The sequence below is a fragment of the Meriones unguiculatus genome, chromosome 14, assembly GCF_030254825.1.
Source record: "Meriones unguiculatus strain TT.TT164.6M chromosome 14, Bangor_MerUng_6.1, whole genome shotgun sequence".
NCBI classification, from domain to species: domain Eukaryota; kingdom Metazoa; phylum Chordata; class Mammalia; order Rodentia; family Muridae; genus Meriones; species Meriones unguiculatus.
The window spans coordinates 56,672,661-56,688,839 of NC_083361.1; the positions used below are offsets into that span (position 1 = coordinate 56,672,661).

A 16,179-nucleotide genomic window follows, 5' to 3' on the forward strand; every position below is an offset into this window, starting at 1 on the left:
CCTGTGGCTTGTGATGTGAGTTCATGGCTTTTCTGGTCCTGGGTCTTCACCTCTGAACTCCTGGATGAGTTCTCCAGGAAGTATCCAGGGCTACTTGACAGCATTTTAGCTGTAACTCATGCCTGATTCTGTGAAGGTCATGTTGAGGGTAGACTCACTAGTTAGTGGTTATGATTTGGGTGAAAATCCTCAGTAGTACCTCCTGGACACAGCCTTTTGGGCAGAGCAGGACTTTCAGACATTCTCTGTCTTGGCTACTCGTGGCTCTGCAGGGAAGGCTTTCTTGTTTGTTGGGTCTGTGGGTAGATCTTCAGAATAGCTTTGAGAAAACCTCCAGGAGGAACAGAGGGAACTACGGATGGGAAAGCAACAGGGAGGAAGGAACAACCCACGGCCCGTGGGGAACAGACCTCCCTCTCACTTAACCGAGGACTGGGCTACTGACACGCCGCCTGCAGGTCGGCCAAGGGTTGGGCAGAAACAGGCCTACTGCAGGATCCTGCTGCAGACACCTAAGTAGAGTTCTTGCTCCCTCCCCCCACCTCCCCTACATGGGCTCACTGATACTAGGGTAGCCAAAGGTAGCTGTCTCCCTTTTGGCTGTGCCCACATCTTCCCTCTAGTAGAAGTTGGGCCTTGGGAACAGGGCCATTCCCAGCCTCTGGGTAGGACCGGGACTGGTATATCAGCATCACCTGTTAGAAAATCCCAATTCCTGACCCACTCTGGACCTCTGCACCAGAAGCCCTAGGGGTAGGGGGCCACTGGAAACAAGCTGTGTATGTACTACATCTGTAAAGAAAGCCATTGTGTTAGACATCGCATCCTGCTATCTTAATGGGAAAGCCTGGGGAAAATACTTACTGGGTATTTCCCTTTTCCGTACTTTCAGGGACTGAAATGAAGGCTCCTTGCAGTGAGAGGCAAATGTGGAAGAGGGAGCAGCCAGGCTGTCTCCCACCCCATCATGCACTGCTGATTGGGCATGGGTAGGATTTATTCCCAGGGATAATGGCAGTCTTTGCTGCTAGTATGTAAGCTGTTCCAGTTGAGTAGCAGAGCATGTCTGTTCTCCTGTAGGCTGATTTTAAGCACATTGTACATACCTGGCTCTGAGAAAAATAACCAAAGGCATTTCTAGGGAATGAATCAGGAAACATCCTTCGGTGGGAGAAGCTTTGTGTGTCAGTAATAGAGGTCATAAAATTAATTAGTGTCCTATCGATCTCAAAACATTGTCCTTGGCTCATCTTTTTCCCAGTTTTCATGGCTACTGTCTGCTTTTACATAGCCCCAGTAGGCAAACCCCTTCCTGGTATGGAGCCACATGTGCTGCAGAGAGGCCCTGTGTCACTGGCGGAGGCCATGGGCTTGGTGGGATGCTAATGTGGACTTCTGTGCTTCCAGGAACTATTCCTTCTATGTCCTGGACAACCAGAACTTGCAGCAGCTGTGGGACTGGAACCACCGGAACCTGACCATCAGGTCAGGCAAGATGTACTTTGCTTTCAATCCCAAGCTGTGTGTGTCTGAAATTTACCGCATGGAGGAAGTGACGGGAACAAAGGGACGCCAGAGCAAAGGAGATATAAACACCAGGAACAACGGAGAGCGAGCTTCCTGTGAGTAGCAGCCCTCAAACCTCTGTGGTTACCACAGTCAGGATAACTGTCTTTGGCATTCATGGGTGGGCCCTTTGTTTCACTTTGGGCTGTAAAGCCCCCTTCGAGAGCATCTGGCTTCTGCATATGTCTTCACAGTTAGTAGTGGGCAGAAGCCTGATGCAATCAGACTGATAGATTTTCCTCAGCTTCTTTCTGAGGGTATTAAACATTAGAGTAGGTGCTTAGAGCATGCACAGGTAAGTATCTTCTCAGGATGAGCAAACAGTGTTTGTCCACTCCAGCCCTCTAAACAGGCCAGCTCCATCTTTCTCTCCCTGCTGCAGAAGGCTCAGGGTAGATACTCCACTCCAGCACTTCAGTGGACATCAGGTTTTCTGGTCCTCACTTGTTCCTCCTCTCTGTCCTGTACCCCAGGACAAAGAAGTGAGCCCTGAGTCCATAAGGCTTTTCACATTTTTGATAATATAATAATAACATCCTGAAGATAAAGTTTTCACTTTAAGATCTCATACACTAGAGTTCAATTTGTTGGCCCAGCCCCTCTCCAAATGTGGTCCTGGGCCTGGAACGTCAGACTTTCTCCTCTAGCCCTGTACGGGAAAGTACCCTGAAGTGCCACGGTTCTGCCGGGTATGGTGGTGCACTTCTCTAACCTCAGCACTTTAACAGGCTGAGGCAGGAGGATTGTGAGTTTGAGGGCAGCTAGGGCTATATTGTAAGACACTGTTTTAAGGAAACAAAAACATGCTACACTTCTGTTTGGCTCTGTCTTTGGCTTTGGGGCATGAGTGGGAAAATAAGTCAGATGACCAATGGGTAGTCAGATGTACACGTGCACTCACAGAGAGGGCTAGCCTTGTCTTTTAAGTATCCAGACTTACCTGATACCATCTGGACCCAGGAGGCCTTTTGAGGAGAGTAGTGAGGCAGAGGTGGGAAGTGTGTGCATGGCCAGCGCTGTGCCTCCCTGCAGAGCCCCCTGCCCTGCTCCCCATGAAGACCATAGCCAGCGCCTGATCAGAGCATTTCAAAGTGCTGCTCCCTCAGAGGCAGCCAGCCTGACCTGCCAGGTCAGGAATGCAGCAGCCATTTATTTTCCTCTGGAAGCACCATCAGGGTTTTCCCTCAGAGTGACACTTGAGCAGGACCTGCAGTGCCCTTCGGGAGACTTCTCAGTGTTTTGTTGTTCTCAGTCTTGCCTTCTGCTCGTTAGTGTGACAGTAGGACTCAGGCAGTTGGGGGCTAAGGACAACTGGATGGTGAGCCTTAGGTGTCTGCAAAATGTTGACCATCAGTTCCCTACCTCTGCAGTTAGATTGTAGTGCTAAAATCAAGACAGGCTCAGCAACTCACCATACCTCACTGCCAGGGTGCCCCTCCCACAGAGCACAAGGCTTACCCAGGTCAGTGCCCACCTAGTCTTATTCCTGCTAGAACACTCTAAAGAGGTCCTGTATCGCCTAGTTTGGTGCCATGTTCAGATGAAGAAAAGTTCCCAGCTTACTTGAGGTCTTACGCCTGTCTTTGGTGGCTGCACAGAAGCCAGCAGATGTCCATACCTACAGAGCACTTGCTGTCTGTCCTCCCAGTCCACACATACAGATTTGCTGTCATTTAACCAGGTCCCCTTTAGCCGACAGCATCCTGTGGATGATCTGAAAGGTAAGGCCACCTTGTTCACTAAAGGGGACCTTCTCACAGCTTGAGAAACAATTGCAGGTTGACGCCCCATTCCCTGGGCAGGTGACCAGGGCAGTGAACTGAACCAAAGTGAAAGGTGAACTGTAGGGACTCCCCAGTGAAATGCTTCTAGTCTTGATGGGAACTAGGAAAGCTTCCTAGAAAATCCAGACAGAGCTTAGCATGGACAGCTAGCCCCAGGAAAGAGGGAAGTAGTGCCCAGAACTCTGTCCCTCATGGGTGTGCCTCTGTGCCCCAGGTGAGAGTGATGTCCTCCGTTTCACCTCCACCACCACCTGGAAGAACCGCATCATCATCACCTGGCACCGGTACCGGCCGCCAGACTACAGGGACCTCATCAGCTTCACGGTGTACTACAAGGAGGCGTGAGTTTCTGTGACGTCTGACTGGAGGGTGGGGTGGCCAGGCCGTTGGTGGTAGTATGACTTGGCCGAATAGAGAGTCACTGGGGTTCCTGTGCAGTATCAAGCCAGATTGACCACTTCATCCTCATGTGGCCTCTCTAGTTGTCACATTACGCTTTCCCGACCTGTGATAGCTAATCAGGAGAGTGTTAGCTTCAGGCCTTTCACTGCTTAGGTGGTATTGGTGTTTGGTTAAGTTCAACCCAAAGGAAAAAGGGCTGAATTTTAAGAGAATTGGATCCATCCAAACTGTCATAGTCTTTTTTTTTTTAAGATATGGACTTGGTTAAAATACTGTTTTAGCCTCTGTTCCCGAAATACCCCATAGGATATACTGCTCTCACTGAGGTTACCCTGAACTGTGCCATCATCTTCCAGCCACTTTTTGAGTGCATGGCCTCACTGAAACTTTGCTCCAGGTCATGGGCCCTCTAGCATTAAAGAGGAATGGAAAGGGACTAGCCTTAGTGTCCACAGTTTCCTGGGTCGTCCAAGACTTTCCCCATACCGGTAGCACCATCCTGCCTATGCAGTCATGATGTGCTTCACATTGCAGCTCTCTGAACTCTCCTATTGCCCTGCCTGGCCTCCTGTGGCCTGGTGGTTCCCCAGTCTATGTGATCATCCATCTTCCCAGGTGCTTGTCTTCCCAGATGCAAGGAGCAAAGGACCTAGGGTCCTTGGGAACTGTTACAGCCCGTTAGAAATAACAGGAAGCTCAGAACCACTCAGTGTTTGTTTATATGGGAGCCCCCCCCCCATTGTGACCACACACAGGTCATGTCAATATAATTTCAGGAGCCAATGGCCAGCAGCCCTTTCCTCTCATGAATGTAGACACCCCGCCCACTGTGAAAGTGCTGCCAATACACTGGTGATTTCACTAATGCCACTTTCTGAGACACTCAGCAAACAAAATATTTTAATAATTATGAGATAGTTAAGCATCAAAACCAGCTATTACCAACTTATATCTTAGACTTTTGGGGGCTATGAGAAAGTTTTGTTCAAAAGTTATTCTTTATCAGTATCCAGCGTTTGCATTAAACAGTTAGGCCTTTTTTCTTATTAATTTATAAAAAGAAAAAAAAAACTGCTCCAGTTCAGAAGAAAATCAGCATCTGCTTGTCTTAGTCGCAGCATTTTCAGTCCCCGTGTCTATAAAACGTGCTGTCTCTTCGGCTGCTCCTTCAGTTCTGTGGTTTATAGCTGGTGAACCCCCGAGTCCAGATGCTTGATTTTGTTCTCGTATACAGATCTAACTGTTGATGAGTTTTATGTGGAATTCCCATTATAGAAAGTGCCTGTGAGCTGTGATGCCAGAGCCCTTCAACATTTTCTGGCCTTCGTTGCTTGTCTTTCAGGCCTTTTAAAAATGTTACCGAATACGATGGGCAGGATGCCTGTGGCTCCAACAGCTGGAACATGGTGGATGTGGACCTACCTCCCAACAAGGAGGGGGAGCCTGGCATTTTACTGCATGGGCTGAAGCCCTGGACCCAGTATGCCGTCTATGTCAAGGCTGTGACCCTCACCATGGTGGAAAACGACCACATCCGTGGGGCCAAAAGTGAAATCTTGTACATTCGCACCAATGCTTCAGGTACCCACGCACCAGATGAGCCCCACCCACCCCCCGACTTGCCATAAGCTTGCTGTAGTTACACAGGCACAGTATGGCTGTAGGGCTAGCTGTTGTTGCTGCTTGATACAGTGTTCCATTTTTCTCGCTGCTAACACCTTACATTTTCCTGAGCCTTTTTCTAGACTTGGTACCATCTTAATCATGTATCTCTGTTCTATGCCAACAAGGCCGTGTCCTCCTGGGCGGTAGGATGGCTTTTCTTTCTGGATGCCCAGGAGGAAGCCACCTATGGCCATTCTCTTCTGTTTCAATGCAGACTTCTAGGAAGTGGAATGATGCTGACCTCTGCGCCACCTGCCTCTAGTGGCTGGCTGGCTTTCCGTCTTTCTTCTGTAGCCATCAGCATTCTCAGCAGGCAAATGAAGGCCGAAACACTGATGTGCTTAGGGTATTATGATATCCAACTATTCAACTATTGACTGATCCTGCCTCATTTTCTCTTCATGTGCCTCCATACTAGTCCCCCAACTCCAAACCTAGAAATGGTAAAAGCAAACATTTGTGTGAATTTGTATACAAAGACTAGAGCTAGAAAGATAATGCTTCATTGTAAAGAAATGGCCGTCTTAATACATTTGGGTTATTACAACTGAAGTCCCATAGACTGAGTGGCTTACAAAGCAAAGAAACACATTTCTCACCATTCCAGATGTTGGGAGGTCCAAGATCAAAGCATTGGCATTTTGTGTCTGGTGTGAGCCGACTTCCTGGCTCATTGTGATCTATTTGATGTGCTCTCACGTGCTTGAAAGAGCACACACAGGGTCTCTCACCTTTTTGCTAGAATGCCAATTTTGTTGATTAAAACTCTATCCCCATGGCCTAAATCGCTTTACAGAATCCCAGCACCTGAAGGCTAGGGTTTCCCCATAGAGAATTGTGGAGTGACATGCACACAGTCTGCAGCACCAGTAAACATTTTCTGTGACTGTCACAGGGAGTCGTGTGTTAAAGTACTCCACACTAGTACAAAGTGGTGAAATGAGAAAATATTAAAAATAACTTAGAGCTCATGCACCCCTATTTCTCCTACATGCAACCCACTTTAGTGATCTCATAAACAGTCACAGCCATGTCATTGACCCTAAAGGGTTCATAGCAATGAGTTTTCCAAATGGGCTGCTTTGGTAGAATTTCAAGTGCAACCAAATACATTTTTCATCTTAAAATTTGAGAGTAACAATTCCTAGTGAATCATTGCAGCAGACTTGGAAAAAAAAAAAAGCTGGAATTTCTTCTTCTTACAGCATATTCTTAAGAAATCTGATTCTTCTTCCTAAATATTAAAAGCTGTATTTTGGCCCCTGTCCTCATAAGCGCTCGGGGCTCATAGTGACATACTTAGTCCATCCTTTGCCTTTTCATCTGGGAAACCAGTCTTTGAAATATCTAGTAATGAACTGTTTTAGAAATGCCTACTTTGGGAAACCCTTAAGTGGCCAGGCACGAAGTGGTTATGTTTTCTCTGCAAAGGCTAACATTAGTCCTGACCTCCCAACATGCCTTTCCTCAGTGGTTTTCAGAGCCTCCAGCATCTCACATACCCTAAGAGCCCTGTGTTAGTTCAGTTTCTATTGCTGTGGTGTCTGACTGGGAACAACCTGGAGAGGAAAGGATTTGACTTACATAACCAATCACAGTCTGTCGTTAAGGAAGCCGGGACAGGAACTCGAGTAGAGACAGGGACTGTGGAGGGATGCTGCTTACCGGCTTGCTTGCCGAGGCTTGTGCAGCCTGCTTTCTTACAGAACCCAGGACCGCCAGCCCTGGGATGCCACCACCACACTGGGACTACTCCTCATCAGTGGTTAATTAAGAAAGTGTCCTACAGGCCTGTCTATAGGCTGATACTGAGGGTTTTTTTTCATTTGAGGTTCCTTTTCAGGTTGACATAAACTTAGTCAGCACAAGCCATTTTTTCACTTTTCAGATTTTAAAAACAGTTTGGTTAGACCTCGTGCTTAAGTGACATACCATGATCCAATTTCTTTGGAAACTGCCAGAAATGAATGGGGCTGGTTCTGTGTGTGTGTGTGTGTGTGTGTGTGTGTGTGTGTGTGTGTGTGTGTGTTGGAGGTGGGGGAATGCTTTGACTGTGGCATTGATTTTGCTGTGGGAACTCCAGTGAGAACGTGGAGTGGTCCTGGGGTGTTTTCCTTTTTACATAAGTCAATTCTACTTTTAAGCTTGGTCCTTAGTAATAAGTAAGCTTTAAATTACTAAACCCCTTTTGCTGGTAACAGAGGACTTTGCTTAAAATCAAGGCTCATGTGCCTTTCCAGAGTCATGGCCTCGCCGTGCCACACAAGCCTACTTACAGGATCTGTCACCCCATCCCCCTTACCTCTCCATCCCTTTCATACAGGGGCGGGCACACGCTGCCCCAAATACATAATAGCCCTGACTTCCACTTTCCATTTTGGCTCCCTGTCATTTTTATTAGAGTTTCTAATTTCCAATCACAGATGAAATACTAAACAGCCCAAATTGCCATTTGCTAAGACACCCCGGGGAGTGGTAGTTGTCATAAGCGAGTTAACAGGAGGTTTTTACAGTCCACTCTAACCCTAGCTATGATCTCACAGCCTCTTCCGTCCCAGCTCCTTGAGCCGTGTGTGTTTGCACATAGATGATCTGAGAACAAGTTCTCTGAAGAGAAGGATGCCATCCCACTTAGTAATCTTTGACAACAAAACTCAGGCTCACTTCATGCTCTGGTTGACCCATTGCTGTCTTTGTACTCGGGTCCGGCTTGCAGTTCGTTGGCGATGAATCCCTGATAACCTCCACCTCAAATTTTGTTCTGTTCTCTGTAATGTCCTGTGTTCTTCTTTCCAGTTCCCTCCATTCCCCTGGACGTCCTGTCAGCATCAAACTCTTCTTCCCAGCTGATTGTGAAGTGGAACCCCCCAACTCTGCCCAATGGGAACTTGAGTTATTACATTGTGAGGTGGCAGCGGCAGCCACAGGACGGCTACCTGTACCGGCACAACTACTGCTCCAAAGGTGAGCTGGCCCAGCAGCCGGCAGGCGGTGCCACTGGCCTTGCCTGTTGTCTGAGAGTACCCGAACCCTAGTGTTGCTCCTGTCATGTGCGTGCCAGGCTTGTGTCTCTCTCGGCAGCGCGGACCAGCCCCGTTCCCACTCACAGTGCTCACAAGCACGCTGTGCGCGGCTTTCATCCCCACCCTGTTCTCTTCTGTGTAGACAAAATCCCCATCAGAAAGTATGCTGATGGCACCATTGATGTGGAAGAGGTGACAGAGAACCCCAAGACAGAAGTGTGTGGTGGTGAAAAGGGGCCATGCTGTGCTTGTCCTAAAACTGAAGCTGAGAAGCAGGCTGAGAAGGAGGAGGCAGAGTACCGGAAAGTCTTCGAGAATTTCCTTCATAACTCCATCTTCGTGCCCAGGTGAGAGTGCCCTTTCAAAGTGCTACATTTGGTGCGGTTCAGCGAGTCCCGTCACTTTACTCCCTGTGGCACGGTAGGGCACGACACGGAACCCACCCAGAGGGGGAAACAAAAGATGATGTTAGTGTGGCTAGCGGAGATCCTACAGAAAGCTGGCCCTGCAGGAAGGGCCCCGGGGCCTCAGCCGCATCGCCTTTCTCGCGGGGGGATTGGGGGTCTGTCGGGCAGGTGGGGTCATCTTCACCTAGTGGTGGAGGCACTGCTTAAATCACTTGACTGTCCTCAAGGAAACATGTAAAGGGAAAAGCTGAGGTTTGGATCCATCTCCGCCCTCCCCTCTTCTCTCAGTTAACTCCCTCAACCCAGCAGAAAGAAGCAAGTTGGGGCTGTATCAGAGTCAATTTCAAAAGGGATCCAGACTCAGACCACAGCCGTGTGCTTGGTGTGTCCACATGTGCTCGGGTTTCATAACAGGAGTGGAATGCTGGCCCAGGCATTCCCTCCATTCCTGTGTTCGGCCGTCAGTTTCTGCAAAGTGAAAATGCAAATGGAAGGATGGGGAGCAGGGAGATGCCTCGGTGGGTAAAGGCACCTACTCCTAAACCTAAACACCCGAGTTCAGTCTTCAGAACCCACGTGGTAGAAGGGGAGAAGTGACTCCCACAAGTCCTTTGACCTCTACCCTCATGCTGGTGCTGGGAAGATGGGGTCGGGGTGGAGAAGTAAGTATATCTAAATTTTGTTTAAAAGAAAGGAAAAGTTCAGTAGCAGCACTAGGAAAAGTCTAGAAACAGCTCTGTTGCACATAGGTAGATGGATAGATAAAACAAATGCTGGTATAACTATTCAATAAAAACTAGTTGGTGATAAAAGGGCAAGAAATTCTAAGTAATGATACAGCATGCATACGCCCCGAAAACTCCATTAAAAGAGAAACAAAGCCAGACGGTAAAGAGTAAATACTGTGTGATTTTTGTGTGCATGAAATGTATAGAACAGACACATGTGGCAAATTAGAGTTTCCTAGTGGGTGAGAATAGGGTGGAATGGAAAACGGGTTAATAAGTTATTTTAATGCGTAGGAGATTCTGTTTAAGGCAGTGCAGATACTTTGGACATGGTAGAAGTGGTTGTATGCTTTCACTCTAGTCCAGAGGAACTAGTGATGTCTGGGGTGGAAATAGAGGAAATGGCCCCGGACTCTGCTCTTGAGAGGCAGTACACAACCTTGGAGGCTAAAAACTGGTTGGACAACTAGATTCAGACCAGTGAGGTGCCCACCCCGGTCCCCATGGTACCCCAGCTGCATGCGCTTCTCTAGGCTTGTTTCCTTCCCCTGAGCTTCCCCCAAGCCTTTAGTGGCTGTTTATCCTGCTGTTGCTTTGCCTTTTGTGCCTTTCTTGGATTGTATCAACAAATGGACTTTAGGATGACTTCCCTGATATTTGTGAAATGGTCAGAGATAGCTATCTTACTCTGAAGAGTCAATAGAGAAGAAAATAAAGGCCTGTTAGCTCTGAAGGTACCAGTCCTTTTGAGAATAGAACTCCTGGCTTCTCCGTGGCTTTCTTTCCCTCTTCTGCTCTCACAGTTGAAATCGCTAGAGCTTCTAGTGCCCTGTAGCAGGCTATGCACTCTCCCATCTGCCCCACTGGGGACAGCTCCTTTGGTTGGCAGTTTGCTGTGCTGCTGTTGAAGTCAGCTTTTTAAGTCAGGATGCACTGCTGCTATCGTTTTGGCTTTCTTTTCCTTCCTTCCTTCCTTCCTTCCTTCCTTCCTTCCTTCCTTCCTTTCTTTCCTTCTTTCTTTCTTCCTTCCTTCCTTTCTTCCCCCCTTCTTCCCTCCCTCCCTCCCTCCCTTCGTTCCTTCCTTTCTTCCTTTCTTTCTTTCCTTCTTTCTGCAACACTCAGCAAGTAAGAGTTCCTATAACCACAAGAATGGCCAGATCTGGAGTGTCCCGGGGAGGCCAGGCAGGAAGTCTTCCCCTACCTCCACCCTGTACTGGGTGTCAGTCAAATCCAGGATTCTTGTAGGCACTGCCAGGGGTTCAGGTTGTGAGTGAGCTTTATTAGTTCTTTTGTTGTTGATACTTGATGCTTGGTAGTATGCATAGCTCAACAGTTTTAAAGAAAGAAGAGTATGAAGCCCAGCATGTGCTGTGCCCTGATGAAGGCATCCTTTGCACTGTCACATTAGCAGAGCATCATGGCAGAAGTGCGTGTGAGCAGGAGAGAGCATAAGGCAGACAGGAAGTTGGAAACTTAGTTTTGCTTTTACGATAACATCGATTTGGAAGTGGTAAACCCTCTTGAGAACAATGCCGTGTCTCGTGAGGATTTCCTCTGACAGGCCCATTCCCTGAAAGTGTAAGTTTTTCCAAGCTATAGGTTGCTGTGAATGTAGCTGTTGACAAGTCTGGATCACTCTATTTATACCATCCCCAGCCTTCTAATGCTTATATTGCCTCACTCCCTGGCCTTGACTCTGTGTCCACATAACTGTTATACAGTCTGTAAGAGCATAGGGTTTATGAATAAGTAGACTACTCAGTGTGCTTGATGCTATAACCCAGTTTGTTAGGGATGGCCCAAAGCAGGGAATGCTTATCATTTTGCAATAAATCAAATGATCAAGTGCAAGCACCTTCTTATGTGTAGGCGCAAGTTTGTGTTGTGTTGGTTTTAAAAGGGATACAGGAAGTTTATTAGTAATGTTTTGAATGTCTCCCTAGCACCAAAAACAAAATAAAACAAAACAAACAAAAAACCCAGCAACAACAAATGTGATTTCTTGTGTCTTTCCTTTTAGGGAAGTAGGTAGTTTGTTGGTTGGTAGCCTAGTGCCCATTCCTGACTTTTGCGATGGACCCCTGCATGGGCAGTTTATATGCTTGGGTGGGGACTGTCATGTCAACACCCAACAAAGAACTGCAGTTTTGATAGCAGGTCCATCAGCTGAGCAGACTGCGGAGTACACAGTTTGTTCCCTGGCTCTGCATTACTCTTCCAGATGTTGGCCTAGGGAACATCCATAGGCCTGGGGCATGGTTTCCAAGGTGCCTCCCTCTGGATGTGGCTCCTCACTGCTGAGTTCTCCTGTACTGACACTGATGAGCTCCATAGTCTAGGCTCCCTTATTGTCTTGTACTCTTAATATTGTTACCAGACAGGTTGCATCCATTTCATCTGTTCTTCTCATCCCTTGCCCAGTCACAAGCAATGCCAACGATAGCCTCAGTACTCATCTTTCCCACCATTCACCTGCATCTAACCTGAGGGTTGCTTATACCTCAGAGTGGTGCTTGGCTGATGTTATATTTTTATTTTCTCAGTTCTTATAAATGTTAGAAGCCTGATTTGTAAGGTTTCTGAAGGGAGAGGGAGCTCCAGCTATCTGTTGCTGTGGGATATTTGATCACACTGTGAAACCCTAGATTGTGTGATGGAAAAACCTGTTTCTAGTTGTGGTGTAGCTCAGCCCTAGCACATACCGTTAATCCAAAAGCTTTCCATAAATAGGGTTAAATAAAGTCAACAATAGGTCAAGAGGCAGAGCAAGCAGCCAGTTGGCAGGGAGTGAACAAAACATAGAGAGTGAGAGGAAGTCCAGAGGATGGATAGAGAGACACTTAGAAAGCACAAAAGAGGGACAGCGTGGAGAAAGAGAAGGGCCTTTTCCTCCTCGGACCTCAGCTCAGCCAAGGGGGAAGGTCAGTCTCTGCATCTCTGAGCTAGCAGGCTTTCAGTCCAGCATCTGGCTCCTGAGTCTTTATTGGTAAAATCAAATGTTTGGGATTCTGTTTAAAAACAACAAATCTGTTCCTGTTGTTTTTCTGTTGTTTCTCAAGCCAGCATAGGTCAGTGGCAGAGTCTCCACTCCCCTCACAAGCAGGATCTTGGGAGGCCACAGGTACCCACTGCTAAGGAGGCAGCAATGCCAGGCTTAATGAACATCCAAGGCTGTGGTGCATAGTAGGGACAGGGAGTATCTATCAGTAAGTGCTCTGTTGCTCAGGAAAAGCCAAGGGTTTTAGGTACTTGCCAGGGCACCTTCATTTCAGAGAAGATCAAAGAAGCCATTACTATATGCCTTTGGGTCCCTTCTTATGTGTCTGCGGCCTAAGCTACCTAACCTTTCCCCTTATCAGTCTTATCAGGCTTATCAGGCTGGTTAGTTTGTCCTATTTAATTCTCAGTCTGTCCTATTTAATTCTTAGCCTGGCTAAGAGTGGCTGATGCATTGTTTCCTAGTACCATTGATGGGTGTGTGTGTGTGTGTGTGTGTGTGTGTGTGTGTGTGTGTGTGTGTTTCTCTCTGAGGGTGCTACAGAGAATGCAAGATAGGTCATGAAGGAGGAAATCCCCTTGTTATTTGTTGGTTCTTATCCAAGGAGCCTGAATAGTGTCTTTTATTTCAAGGTTAGGATTTTCCTTTTCTTGTTATTTCCACCCTGGTGGCAGAAAAGACATAAAGAAAGCCGAAGAACTTACCAGCTGACCTTCTCTTCTTTTCAGACCTGAAAGGAGGCGGAGAGATGTCATGCAGGTGGCCAACACCACCATGTCTAGCCGAAGCAGGAACACCACCATGGCTGACACCTACAACATGACAGACCCAGAAGAGTTCGAGACAGAATACCCTTTCTTCGAGAGCAGGGTGGATAACAAGGAGAGAACTGTCATTTCCAACCTCCGGCCTTTCACTTTGTACCGCATCGACATCCACAGCTGCAACCATGAGGCCGAGAAGCTGGGCTGCAGTGCCTCCAACTTTGTCTTTGCAAGAACCATGCCGGCAGGTATGGCAGGTCGCCCCACAGCCTAGGGAGAAAGGCCGACAGACCTTAGGTTCAGTCCCACAACTGTGTGAGCGCTGGCACACAGCCTTGCCTGTCAGGTGCCCAAGGAGCAGAGAACATGCTCCCAGGGCCAGCGCCCATTTCAGGCTCACCGTAGCACGTCTTCACAAGCCTCCGTCAAGGCTTCCACTCCTTGGCATGGTTCGCTCTGAGCACTCACCCGTCCCTGTGCCCTTCTGTGCAAAGTTGAGTGGGTTAGCTTTCCAGCACCGTCACGAAACACCTGAGATGATCATCGTACCGAGAGGAAAGGTTTATTTCGGGCTTGATATTTGGGAGTTTCAGGCAACAGGCACTTGCCTCATTGCTTTTGCAGTGAAACAGCACAGTGTCAGCAGTAGTTGGTAAAGGAAACCTATTTCCCCCATTGGCAGCTGTGGAGAAAAAGAGAGGGGAGAGTCTCCTTCAATGCAGCTTTCCAGTGGCCTGACTTCTTTCAGTGAGGCCCATCACCCAAAGAGTCTGCCTCCTCCCAGTAGTGCCATGGGCTAGAGACTGAGGACATAAGGCCTTCTTAGTCCACCTCAGCCTTAGGAGAGATACTCCAGGGCCCAAGTAAAGCAGCTGCCTTGATTCAAAGGAAGCAGTGTCCCCTTGCTCAAAGGGAGCAGCCCATGGGCCTGCTTCTCTAGCAGACACTGCCCAGCACCCAGACAGCCATTCATTCCAAGCTGGGTGAGCTGCAACTTCTCATTTCTGAAGGAGATGCCAAGCAGAGGGAAAAACATAGTGTGATGGGAACTGGGGCAGAAGGTGCTTCTGGGATTGCCTCTGGCACTCACATGAGCTCCTGTGCCTCAGTTTCCCCAGCCTCCTAGAAGAGATAGAAAGCAGCTTACCTCCAAGCCAGGGCCTCTCTCTGAACAGCTTTGGTTCAGCACCTTGGTTTCAGAAGTGAGGCCGGCAGCAGCTGAAAACGACGATGGTGGAAACAGCTTGCCTCAGAAGCCAGCGTTGTAGCTGGCCCGTTGGGGTCCCATGTAGGAGCTGCAGTTGCTGTAAGGAGAGGCTGCAGAGTCAGTGCCACAGCTGGAGGCTCAGCACACTGAAGCTCCCTGCCCTCCTCCAGGGCTGCTGCGTGTGAAGCTTTTTTGTTGTTGGTTTTTTTGGTTGGTTGGTTGGTTGGTTGTTTTTGTTTTGTTTTGTTGTGAGGAAAATGGAGCTGGAGAAAGTTACATAGGTTGTCAGGACTGTTTGCTTGTACTCGGTCACAGGGTCGGAAGGGAGGTGCTGTCTTGAGATGGCAGGCAGGTCCAACCCCCGATCCTCCACCTTGTGCCAGCAGCTGTCTCAGGAGGACTCCTCCTACAAGGTCCCTGTTGAGAGTCCTGAATAAACAAGGATTAGGGGAGAGTCACCCTCCTGTTAGCCCACCACATGTCATCCTCTCTGGAGACCTAAACCCAGTTTGGCCACTTGCTTACATTGTTATGCAGAAGGAGCCGATGACATTCCTGGACCAGTGACCTGGGAGCCAAGACCTGAAAATTCCATCTTCTTAAAGTGGCCCGAACCTGAGAACCCCAACGGCTTGATTCTGATGTACGAAATAAAATATGGGGCGCAAGTGGAGGTAAGACTGGGACGGTGGCCCGCAGCTGCATGGGTTTCTGCCGGCGCTGAGAGCACATGCTGTTGCATGCCAGTGGTCTGCTGGCCAGCTGAGCAGACAGCACAGAGGTGGCCAGTCAGCGAGATCAGGGGCTTCCCAGCACTGCCATGCTTTGCTCACTGGTGACTAGGGTGCAAGGAGCAGGCCGTACCTTCACCTACAGTGTCACCGTAGATAGGCCTCATGCCACAGACTAGATACATCTTGGTAACTTTTCATTCCTCTTGAGTCCTGTCTGCTCAATTACAGTTTCCTGTGGTGCCACCCAAAGATCACCTTTTTATAGACGTAATTGCTTCTTTCATATTGGTGATGACCTGAACAGTTAGTTGTTGGGCAGCTGGAGTTACCAGCAGGCGTCCGATCCTGCCTGTAGGAAATGTAACACTTACATTTCATTTCCATAGGATCAGCGGGAATGTGTGTCCAGACAGGAGTACAGGAAGTACGGAGGGGCCAAGCTTAACCGGCTAAACCCTGGGAACTACACAGCCCGGATTCAGGCTACCTCCCTCTCTGGGAATGGGTCATGGACAGATCCCGTGTTCTTCTATGTCCCAGCCAAAAGTAAGTCTTACTGAGGGAAATGGCTGGTAAAACTAAAAGCTGGTGGGCCAGGATTCAGAAGCCCTGGGCTTCAGAGGTTCTCTGGTTTTCTGTTAGAATAAAGCTGGCTGGGTTGACGAGGTGGCTTGTTAGGAAAAGCACCTGCTTAAGGATCTAAGTTCAGATTCTTCACATCAAAACTAGGGCCAGTAGTGTGCTTCTGTACCCTCTGTGTTCAGAGGAGTGGCAGTAAAAGTCTCACAGATTGCTGTCTAGCCCATGGTGGGGCTCTGGGTTCAGTGAGAGACCTTGTCTCGAAAAATGAGATGGCAAACCAAAAAGGAAGACACTTGACATTTACCCCTGTGTGCCACCA

General features: G+C 48.3%; 1 protein-coding gene across 2 annotated transcripts in view; it reads left to right on the plus strand.

Annotated features, from left to right (window-relative positions):
* Positions 1-16,179, plus strand: part of Igf1r (insulin like growth factor 1 receptor) — a 280,439-nt gene that overhangs the window by 227,732 nt on the left and 36,528 nt on the right. For both annotated transcript variants that reach the window (XM_021634678.2, XM_060367320.1), the window contains 8 exons: positions 1,408-1,622; positions 3,565-3,691; positions 5,095-5,333; positions 8,214-8,381; positions 8,583-8,787; positions 13,302-13,585; positions 15,082-15,218; positions 15,665-15,824. In XM_021634678.2, coding sequence (XP_021490353.1) covers positions 1,408-1,622; positions 3,565-3,691; positions 5,095-5,333; positions 8,214-8,381; positions 8,583-8,787; positions 13,302-13,585; positions 15,082-15,218; positions 15,665-15,824 — 1,535 coding nt within the window. The remainder of the gene's footprint in view (positions 1-1,407; positions 1,623-3,564; positions 3,692-5,094; positions 5,334-8,213; positions 8,382-8,582; positions 8,788-13,301; positions 13,586-15,081; positions 15,219-15,664; positions 15,825-16,179) is intronic.